The sequence below is a fragment of the Rhinatrema bivittatum genome, chromosome 1, assembly GCF_901001135.1.
Source record: "Rhinatrema bivittatum chromosome 1, aRhiBiv1.1, whole genome shotgun sequence".
Classification (NCBI taxonomy): Eukaryota; Metazoa; Chordata; class Amphibia; order Gymnophiona; family Rhinatrematidae; genus Rhinatrema; species Rhinatrema bivittatum.
Genome location: NC_042615.1, coordinates 680,467,989 through 680,488,565, shown reverse-complemented (window position 1 = coordinate 680,488,565; position 20,577 = coordinate 680,467,989). Strand labels below are relative to the sequence as shown.

Here is a 20,577-nt window from a genome sequence, read left to right as displayed (position 1 = left end):
ATCCAGTGCTGAAAAAGTATAATGTAAGGGAAACGGCAGGGAGAGTGGTGTCTCTTCAGTCTTTGAACAAGAAAAGATTGATTTTTATTGTGGACAAGTGCAAAGACATTGGCTTCTGAATTACATTGGGACCCTAGGTGCCTGAAAACCTCTTCTTTGAAGGCCTGAACTCCTGGTTGAAAGATGAGCTGGTGACTCGTGAAATGCCTGAAACCTTAGCAGAACTGATGAAGTTGGCAGCAAAAATTGACCGCCGACTTCGTGACAAGGTTCAAGAGGTCAAGAGTCCCAGAAGACCACTTCAGGGAGAGACTAGTGTCAAGTCTGTACCCAGGCCTACACACCCAGGACCTGTTGGTGGCAAAGAAGAACCAATTCAATTGGGCCACAGTCATTTGACTTCTAAAGAGAGACAATTCCCAGACCTAAGTCCTGTGGGAGGCCTCTTCTTAGGTCTAACTGCACCCTCTCCTCCACTCTCTCTTCCAGTATCCTTAATCTGTGGACCTCTAGAATACCAGACCCTTGCCTTAGTGGATTCTGAGGCAGGGGGAAATTTCATTTTGAAACGTCTAGTGGAACATTTGCGGATCCCCACCACTACCATGACGTTTCCATTACTTTTGTCATGTATTCATGGAGAGCCCTTGCCGGGTAAAGTAACCCTGCTTACAGAACCTGTGAGCTTACGTACCGGTGCTCTTCATACAGAGACTATTTCCTTCTTTGTGCTAGAGAAGGCCATGCATCCCTTGGTACTTGGGCTACCGTGGCTGCAGAAACATATGCCACAATTCAATTGGGCCACTTTGGAACTTTCACGTTGGGGTCCAGATTGCCATGGCAAATGCTTGATGGAAGTCTCTCCAATACCATGCATGCCAACTATCCCATTGTTGCCTGGGTTGCCGCCTCAATATGCATCTTACCAAGATGTATTCTCAAAAGAAGCTGCTGATGTTTTGTCTCCACACAGATCATACAACTGCGCAATTAATTTGAATCTCCAGAAAGGCTTCATAAGACCGTCCAAGTCTCCTGCCGGCGCAGGCTTTTTCTTTGTAGGAAAGAGCAATCCAAATTATAGTTATACAATACAAGGTTCCACATTGACAATCACCACCCAGGAAAAACAGCTAGGCATATCGTAGATATTATATTGAAATCGTATGCTCAATGTGTGGCAGTGGCCAAGAAAGCAAATAGAATGCTAGGAATTATTAGGAAAGGCATGGATAATAATACAAAAAATATTATAATGTCTCTATCACACTTTCATGGTGCGACTGTACCTTGAGTATTGTGTGTAGTACTGGTCACTGGATCTCTGTGGTAACTTGGGTGATAGTGGCTTGGGAAACAGCCAGGAGGATTAAGGAGGTAAACTCTGGCTGTTTACATTATATGCAATTTATTTACAGTGCAAAGCAGATCCAAAACAAAGAATGCAGCTTACCTTAAGTTTAGGTAGTATATATATCAAATATAGTAGGTTTTAGTGTAGGCTGGTTTCCTGCCTGCTCCCTGGGACCTGACTAACATTTCTAGGCCTTGAGTTCTTGTACTCTGGTAAAGGGCTCTTCCCTTCACCCAGGATTATTTGTGAGTCTGTATCTTAAGGAACATCAGGCAAGACAGCTGTGCCTGGTCCCTTAAGGTCGTCTGAGGGAGTTTCCTATAGACACTCTCACATCATTCCCCCCCCTCAGCTCACCCTTATTCGGGTGAGCACCTGCCTGTACCAGGGCCACCATGCATTAAGAAAGGTGGAAGGAAGGCAAAATGATTACCGGCATGGTTAAAAGGTGAGGTGAAAAAGGCTATTTTAGCCAAAAGATCTTCATTCAAAAATTGGAAGAAGGATCCTTCAGAAGAAAATAGGATAAAGCATAAGCATTGGCCAGTTAAATGTAAGATATTGATAAGACAGGCTAAGAAAAAATTCAAAAAGAAGTTAGCCATAGAGGCAAAAACTCACAATAACAACTTTAAAAAATATATCCAAAGCAGAAAGCCTGCAAGGGTGTCGGTTGGATGATCAAGGGGTTAAAGGAGCACTTGGAGAAGAAGAGGCCATCATGGAAAGATTAAACAATTTCTTTGCTTCAGTGTTTACTGAAGAGGATGTTTGAGAGATACCCGTTCCAGAGAAGGTTTTCATGGGTGATGAATTTGATCAACTAAACCAAATCACAGTGAACCTGGAAGATGTGGTAGGCCTGATTGACAAACTGAAGAGTAGTAAATCACCTGGACCGGATGGTATATACCACAGGATTCTGAAAGAACTAACAAATGAAATTTCAGAACTATTAATAAAAATTTGTAACTATAATTAAAATCATCTGATGTACCTGAAGATTGGAAGATGGCCAATGTAACCCCTATATTTAAAAAGGGATCCAGGATCCTGGAAACTATAGACCAGGGAGCCTGACTTCAGTGCTGGGAAAAATCATGGAAAATATCTATATAAATAAAAATGTAAATGCTCGTTTGTTCAAAATCTTAAATCTCCGAAAGTTCTTCACTGATTGCTTGGAAATTTTGACACAACGTTGCATTCGATTTCGTGCGTGTTTTTATATACCTATATTATATAGATGTCACACCTGTGACAGGTAAAAACATGCTTTTTGGGAAAAACAGCGCCATCTGTTGGACGTAAAAGCGACACACGCTATCTCTGACCGACGGACCGCAAATGCGCAGTAGAGAGCAGCTCTACCACGCATGTGCGGACCATAGAGCTCTGCGCTACATGCTGGGTGTCACGGAGGGAAGAGAAAAGGGCAGACGAGTCGCCGCTCCGAGAAATGGCTCAGCCCATTACTCCGCCGCTGGGGAAGGGGGGAGGGAGTAGGGACTGCCGGACAGTTACACTCAGGAGGAGGAAAGGGTAAAAGAATCGCCGAGCCAGTCCGTCCACCGCCGGGGAAGGGGGGGAGGGAGTTGGGACGGCCGGAGCAGAGCTAATGCGCATTGTGAAATCAAACCAGACTGAGCCACGGCAACGCGTGGCCAGGTACAGCTAGTAAAGAATAAAAATACAGAGCATTTGGATAGACATGGTTTGATGGGACACAGCCAATATGGATTTACCTAAGGGAAGTCTTGCCTCACAAGTCTCCTACATTTTTTTTGAAGGGGTGAATAAACATGTGGACAAAGGTGAACCGGTAGATGTGGTATATTTGGATTTCCAGAAGGCATTTGACAAAGTCCCACATGAGAGGCTTCTAAAAAAAAACTAAAGTCATGGGATAGGAGGCGATATCCTTTTGTGAATTGCAAGTTGGTTAAAAGACAGGAAACAGAGTAGGATTAAATATTCAGTTTACAGTGGAAAAAGGTAAACAGTGGAGTGTCTCAGGGATCTGTACCTGACCGGTGCTTTTTAATCATACCTATAAGGGAGCCCGGACCGACGTGCCGCAAATGCGCAGTAGAGAGCAGCTCTACCGTGCATGCGCACACATCGGCCAGAGCGCAGCGTGTCAGCAAAAAAAAATGGCGCTGGCTCCTTAGGAGCGACGGCAACAAGCAGGAGCGGGAGGAGCAGTAGCTCCGGCGACGCGCGCGAGGGAGGGACACGCCCCTGTCTGCCAGTTGTGGATGAGCTGTGAGGGGAGGGAGGTGAGAGAGAGGGAGGTGGAGGGAGGGGGGAGAGAGGGGGTGGGGAGGTGAGAGGGAGGAGGGAGGTGGGGAGAGAGTGAGGGGGGGAGAAGAGAGAGAGAGGGGTGGGGGGAGGAGAGAGAGAGTGAGGTGGGGGAGAGAGGGAGGTGGGGGAGGAGAGAGAGGGAGGTGGGAGGAGAGAGAGAGGGAGGAGAGAGAGAGGGGAGGTGGGGGGAGGTGAGAGGGAGGGAGGAGAGAGTGAAGGGAGGGGAGGGAGACTAGAGGGGGGAGATGAGGGGGAGGGAGTGGAAAGGAAATGGACCAAAAATTTTTTTAAATGTAGCCCGTTGTTACGGGCTTAATGGCTAGTATATTTATAAATGATCTGGAATGGGGTATGACAAGTGAGGTGATCAGATTTGTGGATGATGCAAAATTATGCAGAGTAGTTAAATCTCAAGCGGATTGTGATGAATTGCAGGAGGACCTTGTGAGATTGGAAGTTTGGGCTTCCAAATGGCAGATGACGTTTAACGTGGACAAGTGCAAAATGATGCACATAGGGAAAAATAACCCTTGCTATAGTTACACGATGTTAGTTTTTTTCTTAGGAGTTACCACCCAGGAAAGAGATCTAGGTGTCATAGTGGATAATACATTGAAATCATCGGCCCAGTGTGCTGTGGCGATCAAAAAAGGAAATAGAATGTTAGGAATTATTAGGAAGGGAATGGAAAATGAAAACATAGGATGTCGTCATGCCTCTGTATCGCTCCATGGTGAGACTGCATCTTGAATACTGTGTGCAAGTCTGGTCATCCTATCTTAAAAAGGATATAGCTGCACTTGAAAAGTGTAGAGAAGGGCGACCAAAATGATATGGGGTGAGGAAAGGCTAAAGAAGTTGGGGCTGTTCAGTTTGGAAAAGAGGTGACCGAGGGAGGATATGATAGAAGTCTACAAAATCATGAAAGGACATGAACAAGTTAATGTAAATCGGTTATTTACTCTCTCAGATAATAGAAGGACCAGGGGGCACTCCATAAAGTTAGCAAGTAGCTCTTTTAAAACAAATCGAAGAAAATTCTTTTTCACTCAGCGCATAGTTAAATGCTGGAATTCATTGCCAGGGGATGTGATTTCAGCAGTTAGTGTTACTGGGTTTAAAAAAGGTTTGGATAAGTTCCTAGAGGTTAAGTCTATAAACTGCTATTATGGTAATTAATAAGTGATCTATTTAATGTTTGGGTACTTGCCAAGTACATGTGATTTGGATTGGCCACTGTTGGAAACAGGATACTGGGCTTGATGGATCCTTGGTCTGACCCAGTATGGCATTTCTTATGTTCTTTCCTGCCCTATGTTTTATTTTGTAGTTTAAAAGCTGTAGGTCCAGAAATCATCTTATCACCCTCACATTCTACTCCTTATTTCTATTTATCCAAAGGAGTAGTTGGTGGTTCATTACGCAGGGCAAGGCTTCTAAGGCCCACTTGACTGCCAATGCTGCCTTTTCGACTGTTGCGTAACTCCTTTCTCGTGGCATCAGCTTCCGGCTAATGTATGGCACAGGATATTCTTGGTCATCCTTCTCCTAGACTAAGACTGCTCCTAAGCCTCCTTCTGAGGCATCGATCTGCACAGTGAAGGGTTAGTGAAGTATGAAGGAGCATAACGCCTCTTTCAGAGCATGGAAGGCCTTCTCTGCTTCAGCTGACCACTGAACTTTCTCTGGTGCTTTCTTCACTAACAGCTTTGTGAGAGGCTTCGCCTTGTCCGAATAATTGGGGATAAACCTTCTATAGTATTCCGTGATGCCTAAGAATGCTCTCACTTTCGCTTTTGTTTGTGGGTCTGTGCCAGCTGGCTGATCGCTTTGATCTTCTGGGTCTGCGGATAAACCTTGCCCTTCCCCAGGGTGTGTTCAAGATATTGAACTTCTTGCTCCATTAGGAAGCACTTCTTAGGATTGGCTGTGAGTCTTACTTTCCTCAGATTGACTCTCACAGCCTGGAGTTAGCTTAGGTGGTTCTGGGCTGTACACCATGATGACATCCAAATAGGTGACTGCGTACCCTTGATGTGGGCGGAGCAGGTGGTTGATCAAGTACTGAAATGTTGCCGGGCTGCCATGAATTCTGATAGGGAGGATGGTGAACTAGAAAAGTCCCACAGGCATTGAGAATACAGTCTTCTCCTTTGCCGCTGGCATGAGAGGCACCTGCCAATACCCTTTTGTGTAAGGTCCAAGGTAAAGATGAACTGGGCTGATCCCAGATCAGCTCATTCATTCGAGGCATCGGGCATGATTCAAGTTTTGAGACCTCAATGACCTTTTTAAAATCAATGCAGAACCTTATGCTGCCATCTGACTTTGGCACCAACGCTATGGATGAGAACCAGTCACTGTTAGACTTCCCTATAACTGCAAACCGGAGCATCTCCTTCACTTCAATATCAATGACGCAGCAATCCGATAAGGTCGTTGCTGCAAATCATTTCCAGAAGGCATAATGTCATGCTGCACCAGATAGGTATGACCTGTTAGGTTTGAGAAAATGCCCTTGTTTTGCTTCACCAGCTGCTTTAAGTAGTTTGTCTGTGCAGTGGACAGCTGCCCTCCAAAAAGGATCTGAGTTTTGTCCATCTTCTGGACCAAACTCTTCTTCTTGTACCACTCCACATACCTGTGGAAATCACTTGTTCAGAAGGTTTATGTGGTAGATCTGTCTGGGCTATTTGTAATCCATGGGCTCTGTTTTTTTCAAAACTTAATAGGGTCCTTGCCAATAGGCTAGCAGCTTGTTTTCCAAAGAGGGAAGGAGGACAAGAACGTGGTTCCCCAGCTGTAATACTCTTTGGACCAAGGGGCGAGTATAAGCTCGGGCTTGGGTAGCCTGAGCCTTCTCTAGGCATAGCGAGCCACCTCTCCAGCTTTTTTTTTTAGGTGATCCTGCACTTGGAGAACAGAGTGCATGAGGTTCTGCCCAGGGTTTCTTTCCTCTTTCCAAGTTTCCTGAGCTATATCCAAAATTCTTCTCTGCCTCCTCCCATATAGTAGTTCAAAATGGGAAAATCCCATTGAGTTCTGTGACACATTGCAGATTGTGAACAGCACACAGGGCACCAAGGAGTCCCAGTTCTTGCCATCTTAATTCAAAACATTTCCTTAACCTTTGCTTCAGTTGAAGTAATCAATGAGGCCATTGGTCTGCAGGCGATATACCGAGATACGCAGAGTCTTTTACCTTAAGCAAGGTGCAGAGTTGTTTCATTACATTGGATATGAATGGGATCCCCTGATCCATCAGGATCTCCTTGGGCAGCCCAAGTTGTGAAAAAAACTTAGGGCGATCACTATCGCCAGGTTCTTCTTGTTCTGTATTGGTACACCCTCTGTATATCTTGTAGTATAGCGGTTATCAGGGTTGAGCCACACTGCTGACTATCAGAGCAGTTGCTTTGCTGCTAAGCCTTGTCATGATTAGCACTTTTGCTAAATCCTTTAACAATTTTAGTTCATCCATGGACAGTGTATGAGGATGGTTAACCCTTGGACACTTACCGGTACATAATCCCTGAAGCAGAGAGAGGTTATACTCTTGAAATGTTGTGACATTGGATTTGGATCCCAGAGAGCCTCTTGTTTAACATCGGGACTTGGATTTCAGATAGTCCCCAGATGACATCATTTAAACTGGATTTCTCCGTAACCTTCTGCTGGCATCATGAAATCTGATTGTCCTTAATATAGGGCACTTTTCATCAGTTTCAATTGTTTACCATCAAAGCAGTTGTTTCAGATAAGTGTCTCAATCATTTTATCAAGACATTTTTATGTGCATATCAAAAATCTTAAAAAAATATTTTACTGGTATCCTCTACATCTAATTGCAAGATATTTATATTTAAAGTTATCTTTTACTACTAGTGACTTATGGTTATACCCCACACACATTGCGTTCATTAATGCATTCTTTTTGCATGTTTATGATGGTCTTTAAATAATTTTTTGGAACTTATTTCATACTAGTATGTGCACAATGTTTTGAGTAAAATGTTTTGTTATCAAATTGTATTTTACTCGTGGGTTTGTTGTGACAATCTGGATATCTTGTGGCATAGTCAAGAATGACGTGGATGTACTTATTTCTTCAATTAGATCTCTCTAGTGACCCCATAAGGCTCAAGTCTACTCTATCGAAAGGAATCTCAATTACGCCCATTGGTATGAGAGGTGCCCCCCATACACCAGTAGGCTTTATGAGTTGGCAAATAGGGCAGGATCAGCAATACAACTGGACCTGTTTAGAACATAAGAAAACAAGATATGCCATACTCGGTCAGACCAAGGGTCCATCAAGCCCAGTATCCTGTTTCCAACAGTGGCAAATCCAAGTCACAAGTACCTAGGCAAGTACCCAAACATTAAATAAATCTCAAGCTATTATTGCTTATTCATTAATAGCAGTTTAGGTATTTTTCCTGTAGGAACTTATCCAAACCTTTTTTAAACCCAGTTACACTAACTGCTGTAACCACATCCTCTGACAATGAATTCCAGAGCTTAACTATGCACGGAGTGAAAAAAATTTTCTTTGATTTGTTTTAAATGAGCTACTTGCTAACTTCATAGAGTGCCCCCTAGTTCTTCTGTTATCTGAGAGAGTAAATAACAGATTTACATTAACTTGTTCAAGTCATTTCATGATTTTGTAGACCTTAAACATATCACTCCTCAGTTGTCTCTTCTTCAAACTCAACAGCCCTAACTTCCTTATCCTTTCCTCATAGGGCAGCCGTTCCATACCCTTTATCATTTTGGTTGCCCTTCTCTGCACTTTCTTCAGTGCAACTATATCTTTTTTGAGTTGCGGTGACCAGAACTGTACACAGTACTCGAGGTACTCACCATGGAGAGATACAGAGACCTTATGACATTTTCTGTTCTATTCACCATTCCCTTTCTAATAATTCCTAACATTCTGTTTGCTTTTTTGAATGCTGCAGCACACTGAGCTGAGAATTTCAATGTATTATCCATTATGACGCCTAGATCTTTTTCCTGGGTGGTAGCTCCTAATATGAAACCTAATATTGAGTAATTACAGCATAGGTTATTTTTCTCTATATCATCACCTTGTACTTGTCCATTTTAAATTTCATCTGCCATTTGAATGCCCAATATTCCAGTCTTGCTAGGTCCTTCTGCAATTTATCACAATCCGCATGTGATTTAATTACTCTGAATAACTATGTATCATCTGCAAATTCCTTTCCAGATCATTTATAAATATTTTGAAAAGCTCCGGTCCATGGTACAGATCCCTGAGGCACACCACTGTTTACCTTTTTCCACTGAGAAAATTGAGCATTTAATCCTACTCTCTGTTTCCTGTCTTTAAACCAGTTTGTAATCCACAAAAGGACAATGCCTATTATCCCATGACTGTAGTATTTTTAGAAGCCTCTCATGAGGGACTTTGTCTAACGCCTCATGAAAATCCAAATACACTACATCTACTGGTTCACCTTTATCTACATGTTTATTAACCCCTTAAAAAAATGAAGCAGATTTGTGAGGCAAGACTTTCCTTGGGTAAATCCATGCTGACTGTGTTCCATTAAACCATGTCTTTCTATATGCTCTGATGGAGCCATCCAATTTTTTAATGAAGATTTTTTTGGCTAAAATAGCCTCTTTCACTTCACCTTTTAGCCATGCTGACAATCGTTTGACCATCCTTCCACCTTTTTTAATGCATGGAATACATCTGGACTGAGCTTCTAGGATTGTATTTTTTTAAACAGTGTCCATGCCTGTTGCACACTTTTTACCTTTGTAGCTGCACTTTTGGGTTTTTTTTAAAACTATTTTTCTCATTTTCTCAAAGTTTCCCTTTTGAAAGTTTAGTGCTAGAGCCATGGATTTACTTATTGTCTCCCTCCCAGTCATCATATTATGATCACTATTGCCAAGCAGCCTCACGACCGTTATGTCTCTCACCAAATTCTGCGCTCCACTGAGAATTAGATCTAAAATTGCTCCCTCTCTTGGTTCCTGAACCAATTGTTCCTAAAACTTGTCATTTATTCCATCCAGAAGCTTTATCTCTTTAGCATGTCCTGATGTTTCATTTACCCTGTCAATATTGGGGTAATTGAAATCTCCCATTATTACTGCACTACCAATTTGGTTAGCTTCCCTAATTTCTCTTAATATTTCACTGTCCGTCTCATCATCTTGGCCAGGTGGATGGTAGTATACTTCTATCACTATACTCTTTCCCCAACATCAATGGATTTCTACTCACAAAGATTCGATTGTGCATTTGGTTTCATGCAGGATCTTTATCCAATTGGACTCTATGCCATCCCGGACATAAAGCGCCACTCTGCCACTAAGATTATTCTCTCTGTCATTGCGATATAATTTGTACCCTGGTATAGCACTGACCCTTTGGTTATCCTCCTTCCAAAATGTCTCTGAGATGCCAATTAAATCTGTCCTCATTCCCTACTATACACTCTAATGCTCCCATCTTACTTCTTAGACTTTTGGCATTAGCATACAAACATTTCAAAGTGTGTTTTTTTTTCTTTTTGTATTAACATTCTGCTTTTCAGTTAATTATAGGCACTTGGGACTACTTTTCTTCTTATTGGAAGCTCTCTGTTGGGATGCCCTAACCCTAATGCTTCATTGGTATCCTTCGAAGATACCTCTCTCCAAACCATGTGCTGCTGAGCGACTGTCGGCTTTTCCCTTTGATTTAGTCTAAAACTGTTCTATCTCCTTAGTGCCAGCAACTTGGTTCCACTCTGGTTAAGGTGGAGTCCATCCCTTCGGAGAAGACTACCCCCTTCCCCAAAATGGTCCCCAGTTCCTTACAAAACTGAATCAGTCTTCCTTGCACCATTGTCTCATCCACGCATTGAGACTCCGGAGCTCTGCCTGCCTCTGGGGATCTGCGCGTGGAACAGAAAGCATTTCAGAGAATTCTACCATGGAGGCTCTGGATTTCAGCTTTCTACCTAAGAATCTAAATTTGGCTTCCAGAACCTCCCTTTCACATTTTCCTATGTCATTGGTGCCCACGTGTGCCACGACAGCTGGCTCCTTCCCAGCATTGTCTAAAATCATATCTAGGTGATTCGTGAGTTCTGCCACCTTAACATGGTAACATGCCTACCTGATGTGATCTTCATGCCCATCAGCCACCCATCTATCTTCATTCCTAAGAATTGAATTACCAGCTATGATGGCCGACCTAATCCTTCCCTCTTGGACAGTAGGCTTTGGGAGATACATCCTCAGTAGCGTGGACATTGCACCATCTGGAGAGCAGGTCCTTGCTACAGGATAATTTTCTGCTGCACCAGGTTGATGCTTTCCGATCATAAGACCTTCCTTCTCCAAGGCAGCACCAGGGTTGCCAAACTGGAGTTGGGACTTCGCTACTATGTCCCTGAAGGTCTCATCTATATACCTCTCTGACTGTCTTAGCTCCTACAGACTTATTCTCTGAGAGATAAGAGCTCTTTGCATCAGATGCACATGTACAATTTCTCACTGGCGGGTAAAAAATCATACATGTGACTTTTGATGCAAAAGACTGGGAGGCCCCTCTCTTGCTGCTGGACTGCTGCCTTCATCTTAAATTTGTTCAATTCCTAGTTAAGTTTTAGGTTGCTATGGGATTAGGGATGCATTCAATTAGGGTCCTTTAAATGTATTAGTGTATTCACTATATATCTAGTGACCTACAAGGGAATGATTAAACTCTTGATAAGGTGTGAAGAATTTCTGAATTTAAGTTAAAAGGCTGATAAATGTATTTATTTATTTATTTATTTAGTATGAAAGTGTCACCTGTCTATAAATTAAAGGATGAGCTTAGGGGTGTGTGGGGAGGGTTGGGAAATACAAACACACAAACTTCTGTTTATGTAGGCCTGGCCAATAGAACTGTGCCAATATTTTCTCGCTGGTCTTTTCCTCCCCTAGGTTATTCCCTAGAACAAGGGTGGCCAACTCCAGTCCTTGACACCACAAACAGGCCTGGTTTTCAGGATATCCACTGATATCAACTGCAAAAAAACGCCACAGCACTTATCCAGCTCAATGGCTCAAAATATCCAATAGGAACATATATAGCATGTCTTGACCAATCAAAAACGTTGAATTAAAAAACTTGAAAGCCAGTCTATTTTCTCATTCAGACCATTCGGAGTAATAGTTTTCAGATTGAAAATCCAATGTTGTTTGGCCTATAATAACATTTTGTTAATATCCCCTCCTCGTCTATTTCCCAATTGTTGAAAAACAAAGAAACGAAAATCATCTACTGAATGTTCATACGTCTGCCAGTGCTCAACAAGAGGAGCATTGGCAACAGAGTTACGAATCCTACTACAGCGTTCCATAATCCTGATTTTAATTTTCCGTGTTCTTATGTTTTACCTATATAAATTACATGGGCAATGAACTATATAAATTACGGATGTTGCATCACGTTGTCGATATTAAATAATAGGGTCTACCTGCAGCAGGATACAAAAAAGAATTTAATGACAAAGACAGCTTACAAACCCCACAATTATTACAAGGATGGTGTCCAGTGGGTGTCTCATCCATCACCATAGATGGTAACATGTCAGAATGCACCAATATATCATGCAGATTTTTAGATTTATGAAAGGAAAACACAGGAAAATTTTCTAAATTGGGAAATCCCTGTATCAAATGCCAATGTTTTCTCATGAAACTAATCAGATCCCCTGCACAATTGGAAAAAGGCCATATACTTGTCAATGATGGAGGATTATGAGATTTTCTTGGAGTTAAAAGGAGATCCCGATTTATAAATTTAGCTCTCTTGTAAGTTTGATGTACCACTTGTTGGGAATAACCCCTTTTCAAAAATCTCTCAGAAAGATCTCTGGCATCTTAAAGGCTGGATGGTTGAGGAGGGAACAAAATGGTGGCTGTGCGATGTGGCGAGGGGCTAAGAAAACGACCGTCTCTATTGGTGTAGGATATGTTCCGTGCACAGAGGATGTGAAGGACTATGTAAAGAAAATGGTGATCCAAAATCACCAAAAAAAGAGCAACTCCTCCCCAAGTATATCAATAATTGAAATTGTTTTGTTTCTTTTTCAAAAATTTTGTTTTGTTTTTGTTTTAAGTTTTGGGAGATATATTGTCCCTAACTGTGTTTTAAATTAAAGAAAATGGTGATCACATTGGAAGTGATTCCAGGAGGTCTGACATTAATGCTCCAGCCGTTAGCTGGACCAGTTGTGGCATATGTGGCAGCAATGGGTGAGTTCTGGTCAAGCAAAGTTAAAGAAGGGAACCTGTTGAAACCAGACATTTGATTTGGTACAAAATGGGTAAAGGATGCCTGTGAGTCAATTCCACCAGAAATGCTCAAGAAGCCATTCCTGAAATGCGGCATTAGCAATGCTATGGATGAATCAGAAGATGACGATGCCATCTATGAAGTCAAAGATGAAACAGCGTTGGATGATGATTCAACAAATGGAGACAGGGAAGACAACATTTATTCTGCTGGCATCACCATAGAACAGTTCCACGGTTTATTCGGACATTCCGACAATGAAGAATCGGACTTGGAAGGATTTGAATGAGGCACTTTATTCTTCATTTAATAACTACCAGTACCGGTAAATAAAAAAAAGATTTTAAGATGCTATTTGATAATGTTTCTTATGAGACCTTTATTCTGCTTTTAAAAATAAATAAAAGTGATTTTCTTAAGTTATCGGTTTGTTTCTTAGTATGATTTCACCATTTCATAATCTCCCAGGTTTTATCCTCGACTTATCCATGGGTGATAGATAATTCTTGATTTGGGGGCCCAAAAAATACCCTCAACTTATACATGAGATTGACTTAGTCATGAGTACATATGGTAAACATATATTTGAGCGACATCATCCTATGCTCATTCCACACTTATTTGATGAAGGGAGCAGGAATCTCAGTAATCAGCTACAAATGTATTAAGGGATTCTAACAAATGTGTATCATCTGCAGTTTGTTAATTGACTTTTCTTTCTTTTATCTCAGTAAGAGAGTTTAAGGGGCAGTTTTTAATCCAGAGCTCTAGCAGAGGAACTGTATTCTCTGCAGGTTGTGACCCTATTGATGTTGGACAAACAGATGGATTGTCCAGGCATGATGTTGGTCATGTCCTTTGAGACTGCATAGGTTCCTTTCTTCAGATTTGACAACCCAGGTCTCAAAGCTCATGGAAATGTCTGGTGTTGGTTTAATATACCTGAAAAGAATTCATTTGATAAAATTCCAATTAATTCAATGAGATGGCTAAACAGAAATGGTCAGTGACACATTTATCTTGGTATGTGTGAATGATGTAATTTATTCAATCAAAGGCAAATCTCCATTGTGTCTTCATGGCTCCTGGTTTATGACAACTTTTTACCTTTTTTTCTCTCCTCTCCCCCCTTCTTTTAGGCCTCTGAACATGACAGAAAAAGGAAACAGACTTTTGAAAACAGTGACCTCTCTCAAAAAAGGAAATACTTAGGTCAGGGAAATGAAGGAGAAGGGAGAAAATTGGTGAAGATGGGGAACACAGGTATGTTCAGGTTCGAGACAACTATCTTCTAAGTGAAAATATCCCATGGGCTACAGATGGATGTGCAGATTTGAAATATCTGAAAGAACATCAATACTGACTGAGGTTGTAATTCAGCATACTGTAGCCGCTATCGAGGCCAATTATGCTGAAATGCTTCTATGTGGGTTTGGGATGCAAAACTAGCTGCTTGGAAAGGCAGACCCAGTGTCCAGCCTTTTGCCTGCTTAGCTGAATATCAACTTTAAAAGAAAAAGTAGTTTCCTCTCCAGTTTGCTAGGTGCACTCATTTTGTGCTTTGCCACAGTAGATGGGGGCATGGCAACTCCTGCAAGGGACCAGCAGCTGAAGAATAAGATGTAATAGCCAGATGACCACAAAACCATTTTTCTTCCTGGTTTTGTTTTTATAAACTGGTCGCCCATCAGGAGATTGCTCAGCCTGTATGCTTAGGCAGCAGGAAAGTTATTCAACAGCTATTTTCTTCCATAATTATTTTCTTCCATAACTATTCAGACAAGCCTTCCCATAACACTCGTCCTTGCCTCATCCTCCACGGACCTTCTCTTCCTAAGCTCAGATGCCTAAGCACTTTTTCTTCCGCTACCTAAGCTTTTTAATATATGTATATTAGTTTCATTAAATCTATGGCAACCCCCCTTTCCAACCCCCTTCCAATCCCTCATTCCTACCCCCTCCCTCGGAATACCTTGTTACCCCAAAAGCCAACTCTTATCAGTTCTTACCAGTTTTGACACGTTACTCCCCATGCTTAAGCTGTATCCAAGTTTTTCTCTCCCCCTGTTCTATGTAAGACAACTTTGTCACTGTTTTTATGGTTACAATGTAAACCGAAGTGATAATTAACTCTGTTATTTGAACTTCGGAATAGAAAAGTTATAAATAAATAAATAAATAAATAATTAGGATTTAGGGTTTTCCACATTCGTTTTGGTACTTTTTTCATGTATTTGAAGATTTAAAGCATTTAAGCACAGACTTGCTGTTATTTGTGCACAGGTTCAATAATACTTGTTATTGTCATCAAGACATTTTCAGAAGGCGCTGCTTGACCTACAGCGTTAGGTGGCTAGGCCTGAGCTTTAGAAAAATGTTTCCCCATAGCACAATTAAATGATAGCTATTTGTGTTTGCTATGTGTCTGCATTTAGCTGTTCAAAAAGTAAATGATATAACCGGTTAGATTTCGGTGACTTCTTTTCACCTTGGTCTGTCTGGCTAGATTGTAACTGAAACCTTGCCCAAAGATAGCTGACTATACCACGGCTGGATATCCTGCTGCTGAGTGACTTAACAATTCACCTCAAAATGCACAGTACTGTACAAGCTGCTAACTTACCCCCAGATTCATAAAAAAAAGTTAATAACGCATTGATAATGCTCGCAATAACAAAAAGGGGCATGTTTATGGAAATTTTAAGTTACCACACCATGCTGTAACTTACCAGTTGACATAGGTATTATAGCATGGTGCGATAAACTTAGCACGCCCTGCGATTATCCCTATTTTTCACATCCTGCGCTAAGGGAGAGGGGGGGAGATAGGCTCGCTCGCTCTCCCTCTCTCTCCCTCTATCTACAAAGCCCTCCTAGTAGGGAAGTATTTATATCTCTATAGGTGGGCCATTCAATAGGTGAGGTGTTGGTTGTGGTTTAGGGGCCAGTTTTGCAAGTAGAGTGAGACGTACTAGCAGCACAGTACACCTTGGTTAAGATTTGATGTCGTTTGGAGTGAGGAAAGTCTCACAAACATGAAATTTCTATTATATTCTCTCACCCTTGCTTGATGGACTCTATACCATCAACCTCACCGCGACCTATTGAATGGCCCTCCTATAGAGATATAAATAGATGCACATAGTGAGGCCCCCCCCCTCCCCAGAGGTTCTCTCTCTCTCTCTCTCTCTCTCTCACTCTCTCTACTCCACTCCTCTCCCTCTTTCCCTCCCCAAGCCCAGAAATGGCCAAAATGCAATTCCAAAAATTTATCACGCATTGTGTTATGGCCATTTCGGGCATATTGCACAGCCTAACGCCAGGAAAAAAGGTCTAGTTACTTCTGGCATTAAAACCGTGCGATATCGCACTGTGCAATGATATAACGCATGCTATTGTCCCTAATTTAAGTAAAACCCGCCCAAATTCCTCCCAGATCCCGCCCCCCCCCCAAAAAAATTTGCATTCGCGTTATGTGTTACCATACTTTTTCGTATGTGTTATGGTGTTAACGCCATAACGCATTTTGATGAATGATGGGGTTAATTTCATGAAGCTAGTGACGTTTCATAAAAATCAAGTATTGGTGTCGTTCATGTGTTAGGTTATTTATTCTTTGCGCTAAGGTTTGATAATTTATTAAGTTAATTATTTTATAGCCCGCACCATCAAAAAAATGTCTGAGCAGGTTACAATTGAACATCCATAAAAATTAAGACTAAAGCATAAATACAATTAAAACAAAAAGTGTCATAATACAGAAAATCTTAAAATAACAAATCCTCATGCAAATAAAACACAAAAACAAATAAGGCCATTGAAAACATAACCTATATAAACATGTTATACCTGTGCCACATAAGGTGTTCCAGGGTCCATATAATTCCTCCCACTTGCCTAGCCAGCAACAAAAGATCCTCTCCCATTCAAAGGAAGCCTGAAAAAAAGCGTATTGGGCAACTATTGGTTAAAGATGGGATATTTGGGATAAATAAGATGTTAGAGGATCCAATATTATTCCTCCCCCTTACTTAACTTAACTAATATCAAAAGGTCAACTCCTATTCAAAAGAAGCTTGAAATAATATATTGGGCAGCTATTTTAAAGAAAAAGAAATGGGATATTTTAGTACAATCATAGCCCCCAGTACCCCAATGCATAGAATATAATCATACTATTAAAATAGAAAAAGATTCTTATAAATAAAAGAGTGCACTAGAAAATCAGTGCATATCACTGAAGGCCAAAGAGAACAGATATCTCTTCAGTGACTTATGAAGCATCAGTAAAAATGTTTGTCTTACATTTTTTGGGTAGTTTGTTCCACAAATCAGGACTGGCAACACAGAATAATAGGTGCTCTCTGGACTCATCCAATCTCATTTGTTTATAAGAAGGTACTACCAGTAAATTCCTGTAAGAGGATCTCAAAGATCATACTAGTTGGTAGTTTTCTAAAACAGTATTAAAACAACTAGATGCAAAACCATGAAGGGCCTTAAAAAACAATAATAAAACCTTAAATTTGATTCTCCATAAAACTGGAGTAATATGGTCATGAACGTGCACTGCACTAACCACTCGTGTTATAGCATTTTGCTCTAGTTGCAGTACGAGCAATGTAGACTGGGGCAAACCAACATATAAAGGATTACAGTAGTCCAAAGAAGATGTTTCTAAAGCATGAATCACACTGCTAACTTTATGCTGGATATAACCTTTAATTGCCTCCCTAATCAGTTGTGGTGCTATTATAGGGACCAATCAGGCAAATGTGGTAAATGGATATTTTTTATTTTGTGGGATACTGATAGAATTCCTATTGCATTATATTTTTATGGAGGGATTTTTCAGTAAATTTGCTTTTTACAAATGCTCTACTAAGACTATCATTTTGATTTTGCTGTACGGCTGAAGAGTTTCCTCCATATACGTAAACGCTGTAACCTGAGGCTACAGACTTCCCTTTTAAATCAATCCAGTTTAAAATCAATCCGGTTTTAATTGGATACTTAATTATCATAGTAAGTATTTTTTCTTTTTTTTTTATGTTTGTAACCAAAGAAAGAGAGCCCAAGAAATGTTCCAGGCCTAGCATATCTTCTAAGACCCTGGACAAACTGAAAGAGTTCTGTATGGATCCAGAGTCTGTGAGCTGCCGGGTCAGCAATGAACCTTTTCAAAGGAGAAGAACAGAGGTCTTAGCAGAAGGGACCGATCGTGAAGAGGCCAGCATCTGCAGGAAGATTCCGGGATGTTCTCAGAATGAAGGTTCATCACACACAGGACAGAAGGTACGTATAGCTAAAAAGCTTACTGAGATCATGTGATTAAGAACATAAGAAGTTGCCATACTGGATCTGACCAAGGGTCCATGAAGCCCAGCATCCTGTTTCCAATAATGGCCAATCCAGGTTACAAGTAACTGGCAAATACCCAAACATTAAATAGATCCAATGCTACTAATGCCTGTAATAACAGCGGCTATTCCCTAGGTCAGTTTATGGACTTCTCCTCAAGGAACTTATCCAAACCTTTTTTTAAACCCAGCGACCCTAACTTCCTTAACCACATCCTCTGGCAACAAATTCCAGAGCTTAATTGTGCATTGAGTGAAAAAGAATTTTCTCTGATTTCTTTTAAATGTGCTACTTGCTAACTTCATGGAGTACCACCTAGTCCTTCTATAATCTGATAGAGTAAATAAATGATTCATATTTATCCGTTCCAGTTGCCTCATGATTTTATAGACCTCTATCATATCCCTGCTCACCGTCTCTTCTCCATGTACATTTATTGAGATTTATGAATTGCCTAACTCAAAAATTGGTCTAAGTCAGTGGTTCGCAACCGGTGTGTCGCCACACTTCCCGGTCCCCCGCTGACCCAGCTGCTCCCCGGTCCTCCTCTGCCCGGGCTTAAAATGCTGTCAGCCCGGGCGGAACGTGGCAGGACAGCTGGAGTCAGCGGCATCGGCATGGTCTCTTCTTCCCGCCCCCCCCCCCCCCCCCCCCCCCCCGCGGCCTGGAAGAGGAAGTGGTGAGCATTGGGTGCGTGCGCGGAAAGAAGAGACTATGCTAGTGTGGTCAGAATTGGCCCGAAGAACAGAAGAGAGGCGCGGTCTGAAGAATGTGCAGCGCGGCTCGGAGGAAAATGAAGAAGAGCGTCAACCCCCGCAGCTGATGGGTCTCCTCCTCCGCGAGGGCTGAAAATGAAGGTTAGGGTTGGGAGGAGGCTGCTGCTAGTTCGGGGGGGGGGGGGGGGAGAGAGAGAGAGAGTGAATGAGTAAGCATGTGTGTTTGAGATCCTGTGTGTGTATGTGTGTGAGTGAGAGCCTGTACATGTGAAAGAGAGAGAATGAATGTAAGTTTACGATTGGGAACCTGTATTTGTAAATTTGTGATTGAAAACCTGTTTGTGTGAAAGAGTATGTGTGTATGATTGAGATCCTTTGCGTGTGAGAGAGATCATGTGTATGTATGATTAAGAGCCTGTGTGTATAAGTAAGAGAGAGAGCATGTGTGTCTGTGTGTGATTTGAAAGCCTGTGTGTGTAAGCGTGAAAAGATAGACAGCATGTGTATAAATGTGTAATTAAAAGCCTTTATAAGTGAGAGAAAAAGCATGTGTATATGTGAGTGACTGAGAGCATGTGTGTATGGGTGTGTAATTGAGAGCCAGTGTGAGAGAGAGGAGAAAGTTCCAAGCAAACCACCTGCTAATTCAAAACAATCTCAGGACACCTGGATATCAAACGTTTCCAGGTAGGCAGAGCAAAAAAATTTTGTATCCTTATTTTTCATTACTGAGTCTTTGTGTCTGCTATTTTGAAATATTTTATTGGTATCTAGAACATTTTTATGAGTTTTTAATTATTGGATATTCCACTCATCAGCTATTTTGAAATAATCTGTTCTTTTTTTTGTATGGTTTTACTGCTACTGATTTTATATTTCTTGATTTGTTTTATAAGGATGGGTGATGTTTCTTTTTTCCTTTATTACATTGCATACAGAGACTCTGGTTTGTTGCAGTTTCTAATTCAGTTTTTTCTGCATGCTTCTAGTTATGCGTTTTGGTGTCTTTATTCTTTGTTAGGTGAGGGTCAGCACATGTGATTCAGGTGAGGTTTTCTGCTGGCGTGTAGTTTCTGTGTAGGGCTCTATAGCAGCCTGACTTGGTCCGTTTTCCTAATAGGAGGTATATTGGTGTCTTAAGGCCTGGTGTAATATTTTCAGTGTTGCCTTTTCTTAGGTAAGGTGGTTACTGTTTAAGTGCTGGAAATTGGTGCTGTTTTGGTGTGGGATGTTTACTATTTATGCAATTTCTGTTCAGACAGAATATGTATCTTTTCCTTGTCATTTTAAACAATAAAAATAATTACCGGACCTTTACTTTTTATTTCCACCGTGAATTGTAATGAGCAGTGTGTCACACACATGAGCGTGGCCTATCAGGTGTGTCACGATGGGGAAAAAGGTTGCGAACCACTGGTCTAGGTGATGAACATAAAAACATACATAATAACTGCAATAAGACAGTTCAGATATAAAACAAAATCAATATAAAAAGCATAATAAAATCAAATATAAAATAT

At 41.3% G+C, this 20,577-nt stretch overlaps 1 protein-coding gene across 5 annotated transcripts in view; it reads left to right on the top strand.

Annotated features, from left to right (window-relative positions):
- MSH3 (mutS homolog 3) overlaps positions 1-20,577 on the top strand; it is a 597,715-nt gene that overhangs the window by 11,060 nt on the left and 566,078 nt on the right. For all 5 annotated transcript variants that reach the window (XR_003852288.1, XR_003852291.1, XM_029574170.1 and 2 more), the window contains exons 2-3: positions 14,120-14,243; positions 18,046-18,275. Coding sequence is in view for 3 of the 5 variants with exons in the window: in XM_029574170.1 (XP_029430030.1) it covers positions 14,120-14,243; positions 18,046-18,275 (354 nt within the window). In the remaining 2 variants the exon portion in view is untranslated. The remainder of the gene's footprint in view (positions 1-14,119; positions 14,244-18,045; positions 18,276-20,577) is intronic.